At 54.0% G+C, this 19236-nt stretch overlaps 7 protein-coding genes across 7 annotated transcripts; 5 read left to right on the top strand and 2 right to left on the bottom strand.

Moving 5' to 3' along the window:
- Window positions 1-322: 322 nt before the first annotated feature.
- G647_09880 (uncharacterized protein) lies at window positions 323-1911 on the bottom strand (the record flags this gene model as incomplete). Its single annotated transcript, XM_008725872.1, has 4 exons — window positions 323-974; window positions 1037-1109; window positions 1188-1300; window positions 1352-1911. 4 exons carry the CDS (start codon window positions 1909-1911, stop codon window positions 323-325), a joined length of 1398 nt encoding a protein of 465 aa, XP_008724094.1.
- Window positions 1912-3200: 1289 nt separating this feature from the next.
- Window positions 3201-3818, top strand: G647_09879 (uncharacterized protein; the record flags this gene model as incomplete). The annotated part of the gene is made up of 1 exon (XM_008725871.1): window positions 3201-3818. One exon carries the CDS (start codon window positions 3201-3203, stop codon window positions 3816-3818), a length of 618 nt encoding a protein of 205 aa, XP_008724093.1.
- A 1076-nt stretch (window positions 3819-4894) lies between these two features.
- G647_09878 (uncharacterized protein) lies at window positions 4895-5987 on the top strand (the record flags this gene model as incomplete). The annotated part of the gene is made up of 3 exons (XM_008725870.1): window positions 4895-5110; window positions 5255-5535; window positions 5663-5987. 3 exons carry the CDS (start codon window positions 4895-4897, stop codon window positions 5985-5987), a joined length of 822 nt encoding a protein of 273 aa, XP_008724092.1.
- Window positions 5988-9915: 3928 nt separating this feature from the next.
- Window positions 9916-11544, top strand: G647_09877 (uncharacterized protein; the record flags this gene model as incomplete). Its single annotated transcript, XM_008725869.1, has 1 exon — window positions 9916-11544. One exon carries the CDS (start codon window positions 9916-9918, stop codon window positions 11542-11544), a length of 1629 nt encoding a protein of 542 aa, XP_008724091.1.
- Window positions 11545-12067: 523 nt separating this feature from the next.
- Window positions 12068-14035, top strand: G647_09876 (uncharacterized protein; the record flags this gene model as incomplete). Its single annotated transcript, XM_008725868.1, has 6 exons — window positions 12068-12208; window positions 12266-12752; window positions 12804-12962; window positions 13009-13368; window positions 13414-13841; window positions 13889-14035. The coding sequence occupies 6 exons, from the start codon at window positions 12068-12070 to the stop codon at window positions 14033-14035; spliced, it is 1722 nt and encodes a 573-aa protein (XP_008724090.1).
- A 547-nt stretch (window positions 14036-14582) lies between these two features.
- G647_09875 (uncharacterized protein) lies at window positions 14583-16959 on the top strand (the record flags this gene model as incomplete). Its single annotated transcript, XM_008725867.1, has 5 exons — window positions 14583-14644; window positions 14707-14786; window positions 14863-14895; window positions 15443-15659; window positions 15717-16959. The coding sequence occupies 5 exons, from the start codon at window positions 14583-14585 to the stop codon at window positions 16957-16959; spliced, it is 1635 nt and encodes a 544-aa protein (XP_008724089.1).
- Window positions 16960-17616: 657 nt separating this feature from the next.
- On the bottom strand, window positions 17617-19023 carry G647_09874 (uncharacterized protein; the record flags this gene model as incomplete). The annotated part of the gene is made up of 3 exons (XM_008725866.1): window positions 17617-17833; window positions 17933-18140; window positions 18318-19023. The coding sequence occupies 3 exons, from the start codon at window positions 19021-19023 to the stop codon at window positions 17617-17619; spliced, it is 1131 nt and encodes a 376-aa protein (XP_008724088.1).
- Window positions 19024-19236: the final 213 nt, after the last annotated feature.

Raw genomic sequence — 19236 nt, 5'->3', positions numbered from 1 at the left:
CGACCCAAGACGACCGGAGAGAGTTGATTTGTCAGTAGGAAGGCGATTTCCTACCGTGGAAGAGGGGGACGTGCCAAGCGTCCAAGTCTGGGGAAGGAGGAGTGCGGACTTGCTCCGTGCCTGGGGCATATCAGCCTGGGGGAAGGCTGGCAGTCTGAGGCCGGATCCTATTCGCTATTCTGTTCTGAGAGTAGCTCAAGTCTCGCTATTACGCGCGAGTGGCTGGCGCCGCTGTGTGGTGCGGCAGCATATCAACAGAGGATGTCGCGAGCTGAGCAACTGTGTACAACTGTGTAGACTAGATGAGACTGATCTCCTGCCTTTAAAGGCACAAAATCTTCCTCATCACGCTGAGCAACGTCGCCGGGCAGTCCTCGGCCAGACTCCTGCTTCTCCACGCCACGAAATTGTCGGGACGAACCAAGACACAGCCGTCTTCGTTGACTTCACGGCGATGATACCAGTCATTATAGACGGCTTCATACTCCAGACCAAAGCCGACCGCAAATACCGCCACCTCTACGCCTAGGTCTTCTTTGACTTTGGCAGCAGCGTCCAGCCACATGTCTCCTCCATGGCCAGTAAAGAGAGTGAATCGGCCTTTGCCGCTCAGATCTAATGTGGACAACGGCTTCTGTGGAATGCTCGTGTTCAGCCAGGCATGTGGTAGTCTTAACCCTGGGTATGTATGGGGCTCGTAATATAAGACGGGATCTGCAGGTGGCTTCGGAGGCTCTCCTGCGTCGTCGAGAAAGATCGCCGACGAGTCATATCGCTGTCCCATATCGGATCCTTGCGCCAGGAACTCGTGACACGTATAATCAATCGAGTCGATGAGTTGCTGACGGCGAACTCGACCACGCTCGGATACTTCATCCAGGATGGCCAATTGTTGCTTCCGTTCCTGCAAAGAGGGGCTGAGAAAGCCAAGAGCTTCAAAGATAGGTATATGTTCTCTCAGAGAAGAATTTGCCCTGAAATTCGGAGCCGTCAGCCGCAAACGTCTCTATATTGCCGAAGGATGCGAGGACTCTACCGGCGAACCACTCCAGCTCCTACTGGTGCCCGCTCGGCAGTATAGCTGTCCAGCAGGGATCTCCCCGCAAGTCCTACCTCTCGTTAATGAGTTGATCTCACTTCAAGGCACCCCGAACCCCATAAGCAACTCTCTGGGAAATCAAACCTACCCTTCTCGACCAGGGCCACTTTCCATGCGAGGTTGGCAGCATCTTGGATGCAGGTGTTCGATCCGAGCCCATTCATTGGGGGGTGTCTATGTACCGCGTCACCCAGGCAAAATCTGGTCCTATTCAGTAATGTTCTGCAGGTTGACGGAGGGAGTGACTCTTACACCTGGCCTTTACTGTAGCACTCTGCTACAGTCTCGTTGATGATCCACTTGTCTATGCGGAGGATGTCGACTGTTGTTGACCCGTCACCTATTACGGCCTTGACCTGATCCTCAACCTGCTTTTTCTCAGGCATGAAATCGGCCGGACATGTTGGCTTGTACATCATTATCACTAGCCATTCGTACCACGGCTTTACCATTCTCATGATTGACCACGCGGCAAAGTCCTGCTGCTCCGCATCCGGTTGGATGATGTAGTGAAGATTCCCAGTTCGCGACTTCATTATGTCCGATAGATCAGCTCGAATCAAAACATTCAGCGCAATCCCTTGGCTCGGTTTGATAGACATTGGTAATCCAAGCTGTTTGACGACGATGCTTTTGGCACCATCTGCTCCGTAAAGATACTTGCATCTGACTTTCTGAGTCGTGCCGTAGATCCGATCTTCGATTTCTGCAAGGACGGAGTCTGGTGCAGAAGTGTCAAATCGGGTCAGTCGAGTGCTAAAGCGACAAGGGAATCCATGTTGAGTGGCATATCTGAGCAGGATGGGCTCCATAAGGGTTTGAGGGAACTCCAGGTGCGTGCAAGGGCTGTGCTGTTCGAAATCGCCCTGCGTGAAGCAAGGTCCCCGTCAATGAACTACACATGACATGTACCGTTGGAAAAGTAAGATACGCACCCTTCGCTTGGGACCACTGCCCCATGAATGAACCCGACCAAATTCTCTCCCTTTCATCGTGCTGCACCAACGCGTAAGCCCCTTCTCAGGGCCGGCGTACCCCAGCTTCAGGAACTCATTTTCGATGTCCATATCCAAGTCGCGAATGCATTCTTAGGAAATTCCCAAAGACCACGATTTTAGATAATGGAATCTCGGAGGAGACAGGTTGCCAACTTACCCAAGGTAGGCTGATTGATGATATGAGCTCGAGGTGTATTCGCAGACGACGGGGCGGAGCTTATGATCAATCCGGTCAATCCTATCGTCCAAAACACGCTGCCGGTTAGATGATCGGGAATGTGAATATAGGACCCAGTTCAGCCGTGTCGTTGAAACACTCACCATGTTTCCCCAGAAAACAAGCCAGAGACGCTCCAGCAGGACCTGCTCCAACAATCAAGTGGTCAACCTCCAAGGTATCGGTGCTCATTACGTGATGTTGACGCGTTGCTATGTCTGTCATAATCTCTCGGTATATTGGCAACTGCGAACGTATGCACAAGTCCTGAGGATGACAATGGGGCTTCAAAGCAATGAATCAATCTTCGAGAAGTCATCAACAGGTGAACATGGGGGAATTTGACAGAATCCAATATGTGGGCAGTGCCGCTGGGCAGCCTCAGACCACTCTGTTTCCTCGATGTCTCGACGCTGACGAGCTCCGGTCCGCGCGGGAAACCCCCCAAGTTCGTCCACTTGTTGGCAATTCCAGATTTCAAGAATAGGAGGGTACCTGGCCGAGCTGAGAAGTTGGTCGTCGAGCTTCAGGGACAATGATCGCCCCCCCCCCCCCCCCAACGATTGTCCCACTCGAGTTCGGAATTTTCCGAGACGCCGCATTTTCCGATTATTATACCAATAGAAAGCCCAGGAAGATAGATGGTCGGGATGTTTCCGCCCAGATTACCAAATCGCCTGCTCCTGATGCTCAGAGCCTTGCCAACTTTGCCCACACCCACGACTGCAGCCAGGACTAAAAGAAGAGACAAAACTGGGTTCACACATGCGAGCCATATATCGACATGCTGGACTTCTCACACCGTCATCACCAAAATAAACCTCCGTAACCAGAAATTCTCGCTAATTCAGGGACACATATCTGCGCCTCTCCCGAACCTCGAATCATGTCGCCCAACACTGCAGACAGCCTCATTGCAGCGGTTGCCGAACGCCGATCGGTCTACAAACTCTCTGGTGAAACCACCATCTCCAAGGAAAGGCTGGGAGAGATCGTCCAGAAAGTCCTCTTGGCCACTCCGTCCGCCTTTAACACACAAAGCACCCGCATCATTGTCTTGCTGGGAGACGAGCACCGAAAACTATGGGACATCGTCCGCGCCGGAGTGACGCCCCTCGTGGCAGCGGAACAGGCACAGGCGACCGAGTCCAAGATCACCGGATTTCAGGGAGCTTATGGCACGATCCTCTTCTTCGAGGACCCGACGCCGTTTGAGCCTCTTCAGGCGTTTAAGATGTATGCCGATAAGTTCCCCGGCTGGCGTGAACAGACAAGTGGCATGCACCAATTGCTCGTCTGGACCGCACTGGAAGCAGAGGGGCTGGGAGCAAATGTGCAGCATTATAATCCCCTCATCGACGAAAAGGTACAGCAGACCTGGTCTGAGAAAATCCCGCGTGAGTGGCAGCTATTGTCCCAGATGGTCATTGGGAAGCCAGTGGGAGAGATGCCGCCGGCAAAGGAAAAGAAGCCTGTTGAGGGGAGATTCGCCATCCTTGGTTGAGCCCAGGAACAGACGCGTTAGCCACCTTGGGCCCTGTGCGAACAAGTTCGAGAACCACAGAACTAGAAGAAGGTTCAGAAAGAAAGTTGACTTGAAGAGATATTGAATAGTATGGTGCACCTGAAGAATGAATAGATCCAGGGGCGACTGGATCCTCTGTCGTAGATAGCATCATAACTCACCCTACAATCCGGATCATTTCACGCATTGACGTAGAAGATGATGGGCGCCACAACCACCATGGCAGCATTCGCCGTCGGATGAAGGACCCAAATGTCCTCCCAGCGCAGAATCCTCGGGAAGAGCATCTTTGTCTCCGTGTGTCGATTCCCCACGACGTGGTGATCTCCAGTGGCGTGGACTTGGGTTCGACACACAAACCTGGTTTGCAGAGTACCTCGAAGCTTGCGAGTCCCCCTGGTCGACGAAAGACCTCCGCCAGTGTTTGTCACCACACCTCTCTCGGCATTGCTTTTCTGTTCACGATATTCTGTGTCATCGCATCCCGTCTGGCTGGCGGACACTATTCCAACCAGCTCGGTCGTGGCGGTTCGTAGACAGGGTGAGGACTGTGCCACAAGTTCACGCTCTCAATACCGCGGTCTGAATTCGCGAGCCAGGCACAAGCGCGTCGGCGGACAATCCGGGGTCCAAGGACACCTGAACCGTCCCGCCGCACTCAAATCTGCGGAGAAAGCTTGAGCCGTGTTCGATTTCCGTGATTCATTCCGTGAAACCCGGAAGGATGAAATTCCGCGATACCCGGAACGATGAGCCTGGAGGGTTATTAAGCATCTCCCTCCCCTTCCAGCCTGGCCGAATGCGAAACCCAATGGCCCTATTGAGGCGATTCGAGACTGGGTGCCGTCAACGACCGACCGAGATTCCTGGCAGCGGGAGGATGGACGTTGGCCGGCCTCAGCCATGGGACTCGGTATGTATCCTATAAGAGCAGAGGGGAATAGCAATCGAGTGACTCGAAAATGTTCTGAAGCGTCCGTTGCTGTATTCACCCACCGGCTATCCCTTCCCTTCTTTAAACACAGTAAATTTGAATCACCCGGCCCGTCTCACCGATGGCGTCCCAAACAAATGGCACCGAGGGGAACCCGTACACCTTATACCACCATTATTACTCGCTCTGTTCAATCATGATCCGCTACCTTCTGAGGATCCGGGGGGATCCCCAAAATGCCGCGTCCGCGATGAACGTCACGGAGGAAGTGATTGATATCTTCAAGGAGGAGCAGCTGTCGGAAAAATACCTGCTCGAAGTGAATCCGAACGGTCAAGTGAGAATATAGTTCAATTCAACCACCGGCCCCTTTGACCACCTTCTCACCGTGTTCTTGATTTGACTCTGAAACGTCCAAGACGGGGCTAATCGTGCATCCGCATGTCCCCCCAAGGGGGAGAGGATAGGCGGATGAGCTCAGGTTCCTGTCCTGGGCAGCCCGGTCGCCTTCTCCTTTCCACTGGCACAAACCACGGCCATCTCCAAATATATCGCGGAGCGATATCCCGCTCTCCACCCACCGGAGCACACGGACGACATCAAGAGACTGCTCGACGAAATGCACGCCATGAACTTTTTCACCCTATCCTTCGTCAAAAGCCCCAAACTGGCCTCCGGATTTGCCGATGCCGTGTTGAAACGGTTGGCGAATCCCGACATTAGCGACGAGTATCGCAAGGCTTTGGAGTACAAGCTCATGATGTCAGTCACAACCTCCACCTGTGGCGCCATAAGTTTTTGCCCGGGTTTCATGCTCCTTTCCCCACGTCCCCTGACACGTCGCGGGATGTTTATTTCGCGGCGCAAAATTCTGACCTGATAATGACAGTCTTCGACGAGACAAAGTGCATGCCCTCGAACCCGCCAAGATGCAGGCTGAGGTGGACAAGTGCCAGAAATATCTGAACGGGCTCGTCCCGCTGCTCCGCCCGGATTCTGGCCCGTGGCTATGGGGCTATCAAAAGCCCACGGCGCTCGACGCCGACTTGGTCGTCTTGCTCGCGAGGTTACAGGATGTCGGACGCCATGGGATCATTCCGCAGGAGCTCAAGGAGTACGCTGAAAAGGCATATCAGACTCCCGAGTGGATCAAGGTCATGGAGGGGAGGACCACGATGTACGATGGGGGTAACAGCGCTGCACCAAAGAAGTGAGGGTAGTGCGAAAACCCTGGTCGCCCTTGCTCGAGAGAGGACACCGAGCTTCCTTGCCTTGACGGGGCCTTATCAGAAATAAAAGGTAGTAAGCATGAAAGTTCCTCTGCCATCTAAGCCCCGCCTATCCTTCGCGGTCCTCGTAGAGCATAGATCTCACTCAACTCCGGAGGGGCGACCGCTCTCTCCCCCTCCCCAGTAGTCATGGTGGCCCAGGCCATTTGATCTTGTGGTCGCTGAAGCTTCGGAGGCTCCGAGTCCAGGGGCGGGTCGATTTCCCAAGCGGGATGGATGCCTCCCAGCCGCCGGACGGTCAGCCAGGAGAGCGGACTCTCGCAGCGGAGAATCAGGTGATTGTTCAAAAAACGATAGGACTCGTGAAAGGGAAAATGGGCCACAGTTCGACCAGGCCGAAATGCGAGCACGCCCTCTGTCGTGGAAAAAGGTCTGGTCAGTTGGTCCAGAGAGGAAGACAGGGGACCTACAACCAGCTGCCAAAATATCCCAATGGCCGGCCACGCTTCATGCGGAGTGGCTGCAGTGGGCAATCTCTGTGGTTGGTTGCATGGCGGAGCCCGAGTACTACTCTCTCTTCGCTAATCTGCAGGGTCAATCAGTTTTGCCACCCTGCCGCATTCATCGAATCTCATCAAGGCGCATCCATGGTGCTGGTCGTCAAGGGATACATCGCCAACGGGTCACGTAGACGTAGATCGGACTGCCGCATCAATCCGTGCCGACATAGAGACAGACTTCAGGTAGTTCTTCAGACGATGTCTCACTCAATGGAGACCGATGTCAATTTGCACCCCAAGTTGGATGAGATGGTGCCCCTTGCGAAGCGAAGAAATGCTTTCAATCTCAAGATACCCGTCCTTTGACAGCAATATCGCCCTGCGAAATGAGGAAACCGTCTCAGAGAAATGGCACGGACGCCAATTAAAGGGCGAAGGTAAGTCGGTCTATTACATCTCTTACATGAGTTGCGATCAAACGTCACTTTGCTGGTCCGTCCTAGAGAGCGGAACTCTCAAGAGCCGCTTCTGAAGGGCCGACTGACTTGTTTCAGGTCAGATAATGCTATGGTCTTCAAGGCTGCCCATCTCGAGGGTCGACGTCTGACCGAAGAATGCATGCAGCGAGAGGATTCTGCAGCTGATGGCGGGACACAAGAGACCGCCAGGCGTATTTGCCAATACCTTATTTGAGGCTTTAGCCACCATCGGTTTACTTGCATTTCAAAATGCTTTACTTGCAATGCAAGAGGCGGCATTTCGATTCACGAAGCCGCCCTCTCGGACCCGAGACCAAAAAATTTGAACAAGCACACAGCTCATTATAGCCACGAGGCTGTTACTTGAACGGGCGACATGCGGGTAGAGCGTTCGATTTTACCATGTTCGGAAGTGCGAATCGAGATCGATCGAATCACCACGCAGACTCCGCCGCTATTCTTTGAGGTATCTACGGATGTACACGTAAAGTTGCTGTCCCATGGGTGGGCTATATACATGTGAAGTGGGTGATCCAATGAGGGAGAGGCCCGGAAAGGGGACCTGAGCAGGACTGGCGAAGGGCCTGAGCAGGTCCTTTCCGTCTTGACGGACGGCCATGTTGTGAATAATACGCTCAAAATCGCGAGGCTTGTAGCCGCACAGCTGACAGCCCATCCTTGCTGTGCGGAACAGACCACCCATCCAGTTCGTGACAAAAGCAGATTCCTAGGACGTCATAGTCAAGAAGTTCGTAGATCTGCCGTGATTTCGGCACTCTCTTATACCTTCGTTTACAGGGACGAGGATAGACCGCATGATCCAGGAGGCAGCAATGAGCGTCAACACTATGTTAATTGTCACGATACGTCACGAAGTCGTATAGCGGTCGAGTTTTGCAACCTCAATCATAAGGCTGAGCATGCCGCTCGCGTACAAAGTACGTAATTACCGTTGTCACCTTTAGCGTCCAAGGGACGGGCACGTCGTCTACTTCATCGCAACCCAAAGTTACTCCGTGGTTAGTACGTCGAGCTGTCGTAGTGGCAGTTAGCTGCGCCTCGCCAAAAAAAATGGGTTCGTTCCAACTGGCCCTTCCAACCTCACCATGCTCATCACCACTTCTGAATTTAGATAGGTAGACTGTGGTTGGTGGACGGTGACTGTCACTGGTGACTGGCGGGGTGACTGGGGGGAAGGGGAATACTGGGTGGTGTGTTTAATTGCCGAGGGTGGAATTCTCTGCTCGAGGTCATCCACAAGGACGGTGCCCTAGCTTCGCAGAAACTCGTAGAGCGCAGGTTTTGGCGCCGAAATCCTAGTTAGTGCAGTATGAGGCAACGTCTTTGCCTTTGGGGTGCGACTGTTTACAGTATTCTTGAATCCAAATCGGGGTATGATCCCCCGACGAATGGTCAGGCGCTGTGTCGCCGGCAGGAGTGTCCGAACCATGCTCTACGAGTATGGGTGCTTCATGGCGAGAAGCCGTTCGGGTCGTGGTGCTCTACCAAAGCTGGAATGCATTGGTTGCGGGATGAGCAGTGACTGGACATACTTGCTGAAGCCCGGGCCAGACATGGGGCTGTGGCCATTTCACCGAGGAGATGCATTCCAGGTCCATTGGTTGTCACAGTTCAATCGAACCAGGTTACACTTCCTGCCACCTCTTTGAAATTCTAGCGGGATCTTTAGCTGCAGTTGGGAGGCCACGTTCGGGAGCTACTCCGCACTTCGGGACGCAGCGAACATGGAGTGGATAGAGAGAAGCGGGAAGACGGGATGATGTCGTGATTCTTGGAAGGACTCGCGACATGTTGCAAAGCTTGCGAATGCTGCACGCGCAACACCGACCGCACGCGCACTGCGCTGCGCAAGAGGGGAGTAGATGTACTGTGTGGTGCAGGAACAGCCTCATCGCGCCCGTCAGCCTTCTGGAAAAGGGGCGTTGTTGGGCCTAACGTGTCTTTAAATAGTGTGGCTGCTGACATGGCAACGTGGAGAGCCTCGGGCTGGTAGATCTGTGGATGACGGAAATGATCAGGGGCAAATGTTGGAGGCCGTACTCCGTATTGCTGTGAGCAGGCAGAGGTGAGGCGCATCTCAGGCGTCACAATTGTTCAAATTGCGTCGAGTGGGAAGAAGCAGGGGTCGATGATTGGATCGTCGCCCAAAAAATAAGCATTGCAAGGCCTGAAGCATGACTTCCTTAAAAGGTGGCTACACAGGTTGATCCTGAGCTTGTGACCTCGAAAGCGTGATGGAATCAGTTTCAGCGCAGCATGAACCAAAATTCGGGGAAGGTGGAGCTAACCTCAAACGCCTGTGAGTCGACCATAGGCCCACCGCATAGGCTTGAGCTTCAAGGCACTGGGTTAGACAGGCAGCGGCGAGACTGCCGCGGGCGCTGCCCCTGGTTAAAGGTTGTAGCCTGTTGTTCCTGTCCACTCTCCGCTTTCGCATGTTGGCACTGGAATCGGTCTCCCTTCTCGCGATGTGTGCCAGATTCCCGAAGGGGCATGGGGCCGGCAAGTTTCAGCCAAACACAAGGCCCAGGGGACCCGAGGTCCACAAAAATTTACACGTTCCCTTTCGCTCGCGGTGGCTATGCTCGCGAAATCTAACACCGTCCAACGCTTGGGCGAGTCGAGATCAGCTCGTCTGTGATGGACTGTGTCTGGTGGCACCGGGACAAACACCAGCTACTGACCCTATTGAATGTTCTGATTGCGCGTCCGTATTTACTTCTGTTTGCCCTCTGCCTGCTCCTGGACATCCCACAGCCCACCTCTTACACCAGGGTCACCTGCAACTCACTTTCGATTCACCCTGTATATTTCCCTTGAAGTCGCGACTGACTTCCATAAAACTTTATGGCGCCGGCTCTTTTCATTGACGCCCCTCACTTTATTTCCTCACACGTATTCCCTTTCTAGACAATGAGTTATCCTTGTCGCCGATCTAACGAGTATGAGCTGTCGAGGGCGAGTACGCATTCATCGGACGAGAGAGACGACTCGTCACCTTATGACGACGAGGATGCCGACCGCGATGATTTCCAGACCCATTTACTTACTGGCCAGTCGGTGTCGAGCGTGGTGAAGCCACCGATCTCCTCTCACTTTATCGCCCTAGCCCCTGCCTGGCTGCGGAAGCAGCATCTTTTACAGCGGCCTCGAGCCGGATCCAAACGACTTCCACGACGCTATGGCTGCACGCCGAGATCCCTCCTTCGAACCTTCATTCTCCTCTCTTACATCTTCTTCACCAGTATCGCCGCTATTGTCATTGTAGGCGGCATCTTCTTCCCCGGCTACACCCATCTTCCACCCCACTATCAGGCATTGAGGGAAAGAGCGCTGGCGTCTCAGGAACCAGGCCGGGTCAACATACATAATCAGAAGGTTTTCATTGCAGCGAGCATCTACGATAAAGGCGGGAAACTGCTCAGCGGAACCTGGGCACAGAACGTGCTGGACCTGATCGAGTTATTGGGATCCCAGAACACATTTCTGTCGATATACGTCAACGATTCAGGCCCGGAGGCGAAGGAGGCGTTGAAAGCGCTCGGACAACGGGTGCTGTGCGAGCATGCACTGGTGTTCCAAGACCATCTGAACATTGACAACTTACCTCACATTCACATCCACGGACAGGATCGGGTAAAGCGCATTGAATATCTGGCCGAAGTGAGAAATCGGGCACTAGCGCCACTGGACGCGGTCAATACCACGTTCGACAAACTCCTCTACCTGAACGATGTCTTTTTCCACCCTGTTGAAGCTGCCCAACTACTCTTTTCGACACACACCGTTGCCGATGAAGTGACTGAATACAGGGCGGCATGTGCGGTGGATTTCATCAATCCCTTCAAATTCTACGACACTTTTGCAACCAGAGATGCTGAGGGCTACAGCATGGGGTTGCCATTCTACCCTTGGTTTGCGGCAGGTGGTGACGAAACCAGTCACAACGATGTGCTTGAAGGTAAAGATGCTGTGCGGGTCAGGAGCTGTTGGGGTGGCATGGTTGCATTTGACGCACGCTTCTTCCAGAAACGACCGGGTGAATACGAGTTGATAACCGCCGGTAACCAAGGACCCAGCAATTTCTCCGCGCCTTATCGGTTCCGTGCGGAGAAGGATCAATACTGGGATGCTTCGGAATGCTGTCTCATTCAAGCAGACATTCAGAGCCCGGAACCACGGAATTCAGGCATCTACATGAATCCTTTCGTTCGGGTCGCCTATGATTCTACGACACTGTCCTGGCTGAGCTTCACTCGACGTTTCGAACGATTATATACACCCGTCCACTGGTTGATCGACGTCTCTACAAGCAAGCCGAAATTCAATCCGCGGCGGCATGAAGAACCGTGGCAGCAAGTGGAGGAGACGGTTTGGGTTCCAGACGAATCGCTACCGAACAATGGCTCCTTTCATCAGGTGACGAGAACAGCCTCACATGCAGGATTTTGTGGTCGTCGTGGGTTGGCCTTGATCAAAGAAAATGTTACTGAAGGGGAAAGAAACTGGGAATTGGTGCCGGTCCCTTCAGGGGCTTTATGATTTTGAAAGATGTATCGAGCATAGCGATGGCGTTCGGAACAACAGCTACAAGCTGGGAAAATGATTATCATATCGGGAAAATGAATGGGTCTGCTATCACAGCGGCACAGTCTTGAACCTGAGCTGGAGAAGAATTTCCTGCAGCGTCAGACAGATATGAAGACGAGAAATCTTCCCAACCTCTTTCACAACGAGCTATCTCAGCGCCCCTTTGATTCAACACTGCTGTTGACCCTTCCCAGCACTAAGTACAGGGCCAATGTATTGTTGTCGCGCTGAGACCAGCTCATGAAACCGCGACGACCCTTTCTGTCTTGGTGCCTCCCGTCGATGACATCGTCCAGAGAGCAGAGTGAGTAGTGACTGTTTAATGTGAAGCTTCTCAAGAGCATCCCCTCACATCTTTCATTGTCACGTTTTGCAGCTCTTTTCTTGCTCTTCCCCCCAAGGTGGACGTTTCTCTTTTTCAAATCTCTTTTTCTGTCAACTCTACCTCCTTCTAACACCCACAAGGATCGCTATCATGGCACCACAGTCACGGTTTGACGACCCGGAAGTTATCAGCAGGTTTCTGAACGTTGTCCACTCCCGTCCTCGGTCCTCAGTCGACGATGACGGAGCGGGAGCTCAGCGGGCGGGCTCGGCCCTGAATCCAGAAAGCGCGGTGTGTCTGACTCTCAGTGAGACTGCCCTCGAACTCAGGACACTGACTTTTCCACAGGAGTTTGCTCCTACTTCCCTTCGTATCGACAACAAACCAGAGTTTGCAAACTCAGAAAATGCCACTCGTCAACCCGACATCCCGGAGTCCGAGTCACGAGTCTCTACTCCAAGTTGGCAATCACCGGCGTCACCTCCTTTCCCTCAGATATCGAGCCTGCAAGAGCCCGGCAACGTCGACCTGGTCCAGGACGAGAACGGCTTCGTAACTGAAGCTTCAGCTCCAACTCCAGCGGTTCAAGAACACGTTCTGACTCCTCAACACTCTAACATTACGGCTCCTTACCGTGGCAAACCTTTGACACCTACCCAGCATCGCTTGCTCATGGGCAAGAAACCGGGTGTCGAGCAGCTGACCGAGAAGAAGCTTTCGGAAATGCAACAACAGACTCACGGCTACATGGACAATGTAGTCGAAGGCTTTCGGAAGGTTGGCCAGCCCATAGTGTCGGTGAAGCAATCCAATGCCCGAGGACCCGAATCACCAGGTAAGGAGTTTTCGCCAGCTGTTGTATGCCATTGTTAATGCCTTTGAGTAGATGTCAAGCACGACAGTAGCTCCGAGACCAGCAGCATCACGTTTCCGGAAATGGACGAAACTCCAATCGGCGCCGAGGTTCACCACATCACTCCCAGGGAGGAGAAGGCTTCGGCTATACCCTTTAACCATCCCGTGGCAGAGCCTCGAGGCAGCGGTGGTATGTTTAATCTGGTACCTTGGTTCTATGCTGATGTATACCTCAGCTGCACAACAGGAGAAGCAGCCACTAGAGATCCTGCCTACCTTCGACGAGAATATCAAGTTGTCCGACCATGGTTCGCAAGCACCAAATACCACCACCAATAAGACTATTACGAGAGACGTGGCAGCCCCGGCTGAAGAGGTCGCAACCAAAGAGCTGGATAGCCTCGACGGCGGTGTTGTGGTCGAGAACAATCCCAAGGCCACCGATGACATCTGCAAATACACACATTCGCCTACCATCGTGGTTACTGCCGACGCCGAGACAGATGACAGCGTCACAGAAGGAGACAATGGAGAGGATCGAGAGACTCTCGTTCGTTTCGAGACCTGGGGCACGCCAGCTGCTCGTAACACGCCCAGTAAGTGTAGTGACAAGGCCCGAGGATCCAAATTGATATTGTCAGAATCACGTCAACGTACCATCATCCTTTCTGGCCTTCCACGCAGTGTAGACCTCACGCTTGTCCAATCATTGATCCATGGCGGGGCGGTTGAATGTATGAAGCTGGTCACCAGTAGCCCAGAGAATCCATCTGTCTCCGCCCATGTTACCTTCACCTGCCCTGACGCCTGTGACCGCTACTACGACAAATATCCCAATGGCTTCGACGTCCGTCACCAAGGCAAGAAATGGCCAGTGCTTGTCGGCAAGAGAGACGGTGTCGATGTCGTCAGCGGAATGATGCAGGGCTACCTCGAGTGCGGCGCTACCCGGGTTGTCAAGGTGAACAACGCAGACGATGACTGGGGAATCGTGGCATTACACAAGCTCGCCGAAGGGAAGGCTGGAACACGTCGAGTTGAGGCTATCCAGGACACATACCATAATCGAGTGAGTCAATGTGTGTTGCTGCTATTCATGACTGACCACTCGAACAGACACGTACCATCATCTTCCGCTTTGCCAACATCGACCATGCTGTCAAGTTCAAGGGCATACTCATGCGCAATGACGACTGGGAAGGATGCCATGTCGAATTTGCAGAAGATCCATGTGCAAAAGCAACCGGGCCTCACAATGAGTAGGTAGCGGACTTGGACCTCATCAGGCAACTACAGGGGTATTTCAACCGCCAATCAAATGGTTTGGCTGAGACGGCGATTGGATTTTGCATATTACCGGAGAAGGCTTCGTGTACCAGTAATTGAGCTGGATACCTATGGGTTATTGGCTGAGTTCTATGATGACCTTGAGATATCGAGGACGGAGTGTGTCTTCGTGAACTCAGGCGTGAAGCTACTGTACTGTAGAGGCTAGCAAGGACCCTTGTGCCACACGCGTCCTAGTTTGGAGTTACAGGCATGACCCTCTCAGACGAGGTTTATCGCCCAATCGATAAGGACGGCGCGGCTTCGATTCCTGGCTGGCGCGATGCTCTTTGTCATCCGAGGCTCACAAACTACGAAGCACGAAGGATGAGATCATCCACTGATCGGATCGCAAAAAGTTACTTGCCCCACATCGTCACGAGCTGGCGAAGATTTCTCATGTTGCTTTTTCCTCCGTTTACGAAAGACCTACTTCAGCTGGTGAGAAGGTCCTAGCAGAGAAAGACCGACGACAGCATATAACATGGGCCTTCCATCGCAACAGGCGTCCAACGCCGTCATCTACACGACCTATGCCGCATTCTTGTACGGGATGAGACCCCGCGGCTTGACAAGATCTGTAACGCAGGCTAATGTTGATGCTACAGAGTCTTTGGCTTAGCCATCGCATGGACGCTCCGACACCAATCGAAGGGCGAATACCTCGCCACGTTACGGACACAGAAGGGTACAGCCGTACTGCCACAAGAGCACTCCTTGAGGGACCTGCCACCAAGAGAAGAGAGAGACTGACAAGTTCCCAGGCATACCTTTGGCCCTCAATTTCATCGCGTCGGGTGAGTGCGCTCTCAGGAGGGCAGCAGCAGCTTGAAGCGGCAACATCGAGGGTTGGCACGACCGAGTCGCATCCAGAAATGGCGCGAAGACATGAGATGGAATTATCAGGCCTGACCATACGTCCTTGTCCCGAGCGGCAGGTCTCCTGAGCATGACTCTATCTGAGGTTCGTACGCTTGCATCAACGCCATTGGTTCATGTTGCGTTTCCACCGGTGGAGGCCCTTTTGCAATGCTCGTTGCTTTTGCGACGGAGCTTGCACGACGACTTCCACTAGCAGAAAGCACATGGATCGATGCGCAGCACTACGGGCGCTTGTGTCAGACCGTTTCCCTCCTTCATCCAACTGCTTCCTCTCGAAGTAGAGATGAGCGAGTCCGAAACGCCGACAACACAATGCTGAGAATGTACCGTCAAAACTCGATCAAGTTAATGCTTGCGTGGGAAACGTGCTGCCAACCTCCCTGAATCCCCTTGTCCCCCTTCCTGCCCTTGCACCAAAAGATCCGGTATACTAACAGGGACGGATTTGTTTGTGGCCTTCAGCTCTAGGTTCAGGCGTATTGTTCTCATACCCGCAGATTTCCACCATCGCGGGTGTTCAGGGTCTTGTGGTGTACGCTCTGTCCTCGGCCTTGCCACTTCTTGTCTTCGGCTTTCTCGGACCCATTATCAGGAACAAATGTCCCGAGGGATTTGTCCTCACGGAGTGGACCCGCCAGCGATATGGAGCCATTGCAGCTTTGTACCTCTCGGCTTTGACGTACGGTTACCTCCTTGGCCCCTCTCTCGCTTGAGCATGTGTCTAATGAGTCTCTAGGCTGATCACGATCTTCCTCTACATGGTCGCAGAACTCTCGGCGCTCCAACAGATCATTACCGCTCTCACCGGTCTCAATGGCCTTCCGGTTGTCATAGTCGAATGTGCTGTCACAACAATCTACACTTCCTTGGGCGGATTCCGAGTTTCTTTCGTCACAGACAACGTCCAGGGCGCCATGGTCGTGGGTCTCATCATCATCGCGTGCATCACCGTCGGGGTCGAGACCGACATCTCCCACGATTTGATTGAGAAGAGCCACTATCTCGACGCAAGCCTGTTAGGCTGGCAATTGATGTATATCCTGCCCGTCGCGATCTTGACAAACGACTTCTTCATCTCGGGATTCTGGTTGAGAACCTTCGCGGCCAAAACGGACAGAGACCTCTGGATTGGCGTGTCCATCGCCACCGTCGCTGTGGCCATCATCCTCACCCTGGTTGGGGTCTCAGGCTTGCTGGCAGGATGGAGCGGCGCGCTAGGCGATCCCCCAGAACAATCGTCCATTGCCTTCTTCTTGTTGCTTGAACAACTCCCCGCGTGGGTCGTGGGGATTGTGCTAGTCATGACCATTGCGCTAAGCACGGCTGCGTTTGACAGTTTCCAGTCCGCCATGGTGAGCACCGGCTCCAACGACATTTTCCGGAACAAACTCAATCTCTGGGTATTGAGGGGCGCTGTGGTGCTCATCATCGTGCCCGTTGTGGTGGTGGCATTGAAGAGTCCGAGCGTATTGCAGATATATTTGATCAGTGATCTGATCTCTGCGAGCAGTATCCCTGTGCTGGTCATCGGGCTGAGTGATAGATGCTATGCGTGGAGGGGATTCGAGGTCGTAGTCGGCGGACTGGGCGGCATCTTCACGGTTTTCCTCTTTGGACTTGTTTTCTACCACGGCGACGCCACCCAAGCGGGGAACCTCTTGCTTTTGGAACAGGGGCTGTACGCCAACGATTGGAGCGCTTTCGGCGCCTTTGTCGCCGCTCCTGTTGGAGGGTTGCTATGGGCGGGAGGTGCGTTTGCGCTCAGGTTGAGTGTGCAGTGGTGCATTGCCAAGGTCAGGGGAACTCGGTTCGATGCGTTGGACAAGCCAGCGGCGCCGACCGCGGCCTTCTATACGGGAGGAGCTGCCATTGCCGGAGGCAGGCGAGATTCCCTCGGCAGGGAGAGCGAAAGGGAAGTTTATTCCGATGAGCAAGGCGTGGTTCGAAGCCACGTCGAAGTCAAAGGGAAGTTCTTCTAAGGAGGACAACGTCGAGGGGATGTGGAGGAAGTTGCCAATGACAAGTCGACGCCCGTGTCCCTCGCCGCGTCGACTAAGCAACGAGAGAACACTACACCACTGCGAAACAACAGCTTCAAATGAAGGGTGATATCGGTGGAAATGATCGCCTTCATCTCGAAGTGCCATCGGACAGAAAGACCCAGTCGGCGTGCTTCACGCCGTTGGAATTTGGGAAATATCAATCAACGAGTTCCCCTCACAGTAAGGACTACACCACCCTCAGCCCACGGGCTCACAAGCTGGAGAACTGGAGTTTCGGTCATGGAAACCATGATCGATACGCTCTATTCCCCGAGAGAGAAAATCGAGCTTGCGCAGGGATTAGGATATAGTACACACATACACACACTCATTTAAATTCTGAACTTGATCACCAATTTGAGGACTCTTTCTGCTCCGCTTTGTGATCCTCACTCTTCCGATTCCGATCCACGAATAAGTCAATTTCAAGCGGACAAGCACATTGATCAAGCAGCATTAACGTGCAAGCATACCGTGCCAGGTTCCACGTCTTCCACTCGACCTCAAACAAGGCTTGGACTTCGCAAGGCCAGACTTCATCCGAGTATCACCTGCCGCCACCATCACTATCAGCGTCAGTGTCGCACGAAAGTGTCAAAGCTCCGCCTGCTTCAACCCTTCCGTCACGCCCGCTACCTCGTCACGACGTGGCGCCTCGGCGAACATCTTGGCCAGTCGCTCGTCCAACCACTTGACGTCGTCCATGTTCCCCGGTGGCCCGCCGGCCCAGTGGCCCCAGATGGACGGGTAGACGTCGAGTCGGCCGACCCCGGGCGCCATGTTCTGCACTTCGTACTCTGAGTCTTCGGGGCTAGACGGGAGTATCAGCGTCGGATGCACGCACACACAGACACACACACGCGCGCGCGCGCGGCAACGCCTTAGACAGACTGGAGAGTGGATGACTCACGGAAAATACAAATCGGTTTTACTCGGCAGGACGAGCGTCTTGGCCTTGATGCTCGCCATGGCGGTCTCGAAGTCGCCGTTGTAGGGGTCCTGCTTGCTCACGTCGCCGGCCTGCCAGGTGTGCAGCATGACGAGTAGGTTCTCGGGGTCCTTGGACAGGGCCCAGGCTTCCCAGAAGGAGGTCATGAAGTCTTCGAGGGATTTGGCGCCTAAAGTGGTCGAGGTCAGCAAGTGAGGTTAGTCGAGGGGCCACCATTACCACAGATCTTATTGCGTTACGTGACGTGACGTGACGTGACGGGCATCCCGTCCCCATCGTGCGCATCACGGCATGCATTTCAACTGGATGGACTGCAACCTGCACGCTCACTCACTCACTCACTCACCGTATGCCTTCTCGTGCAGCTTCTCTCGGTAGAAGGCCTGGCTGAAGCCCCAGCCCGCGTAACCCCTACCGAAGGCCTTTAGCCCGACGGTCCGCTCCTCGTCTGTCCAGGTCCTGCTTTTCTTCGTGGCCGCGGCGTCGCCCTTGTCGGGCTCGACTCGGCCGAATGTACTGCCCCGGCTGGAGACGCGCTTGGCGGCCAACAGCGCCGACTTGACGCCCTCGAGGAAGACCTGGTTGTGGATGGACGTGCGCGCTGAGCCGCAGAACGGGACCGCGATGTCCAGGAAGTCCGGGAACTGGGTGGCCCACTGGAAGGTCTGGGCCGCGCCCATGGACCACCCCAGCACGGCGCGGAGGTGTCTCACGCCCAACTTCTCCGTCAGGAGACGGTGCTGGGCCTTGACGTTGTCGTAGAAGGTCACGTCCGGGAAGGGTACCATGTCGGGCGAATTGCTCGGGCTGGTGCTCTGGCCGTTGCCGAACAGGGCGGTGATGATGATGAAGTACTTGTCTGGGTTGAGGGTTTTGTCGCTCCCAATCAGCCACTCGTTGTCCGAGATCAGGCCTGAGTACCATGACGGGTAGAGCACTGCGGGGTTGGATGGGGATCCGAACGTCTTGTAGGCGATGAAGGCGTCGGGGATGGTTTTACCGCTTTGGAGGCAGAAGTCGCCTAGCTGGTAGGTTTCATAGTCGGTCGACATTGTGGTGGTGTCCGTGGTGGTGTCCGTGGCGGTGATTGATGCTGATAGTGCTAGGCAGCCAACAGTTACGGTTTGGTCCTCTGGGCTGCGTAGAGTTGAAGAGAAACAACTTGTCCTATCGTCGAGGGTGGCTTGACGAAGACCGTCTTGTCTTACCGTGGGTGTCTCGAAGCGCTCGAAAGAGGGAGGTTAACACACCAAACATTGTGCGAA

This window comes from Cladophialophora carrionii (genome assembly GCF_000365165.1).
Source record: "Cladophialophora carrionii CBS 160.54 unplaced genomic scaffold supercont1.11, whole genome shotgun sequence".
In the NCBI taxonomy this organism is placed as follows: domain Eukaryota; kingdom Fungi; phylum Ascomycota; class Eurotiomycetes; order Chaetothyriales; family Herpotrichiellaceae; genus Cladophialophora; species Cladophialophora carrionii.
This window is presented reverse-complemented; position numbering and strand designations above follow the sequence as displayed.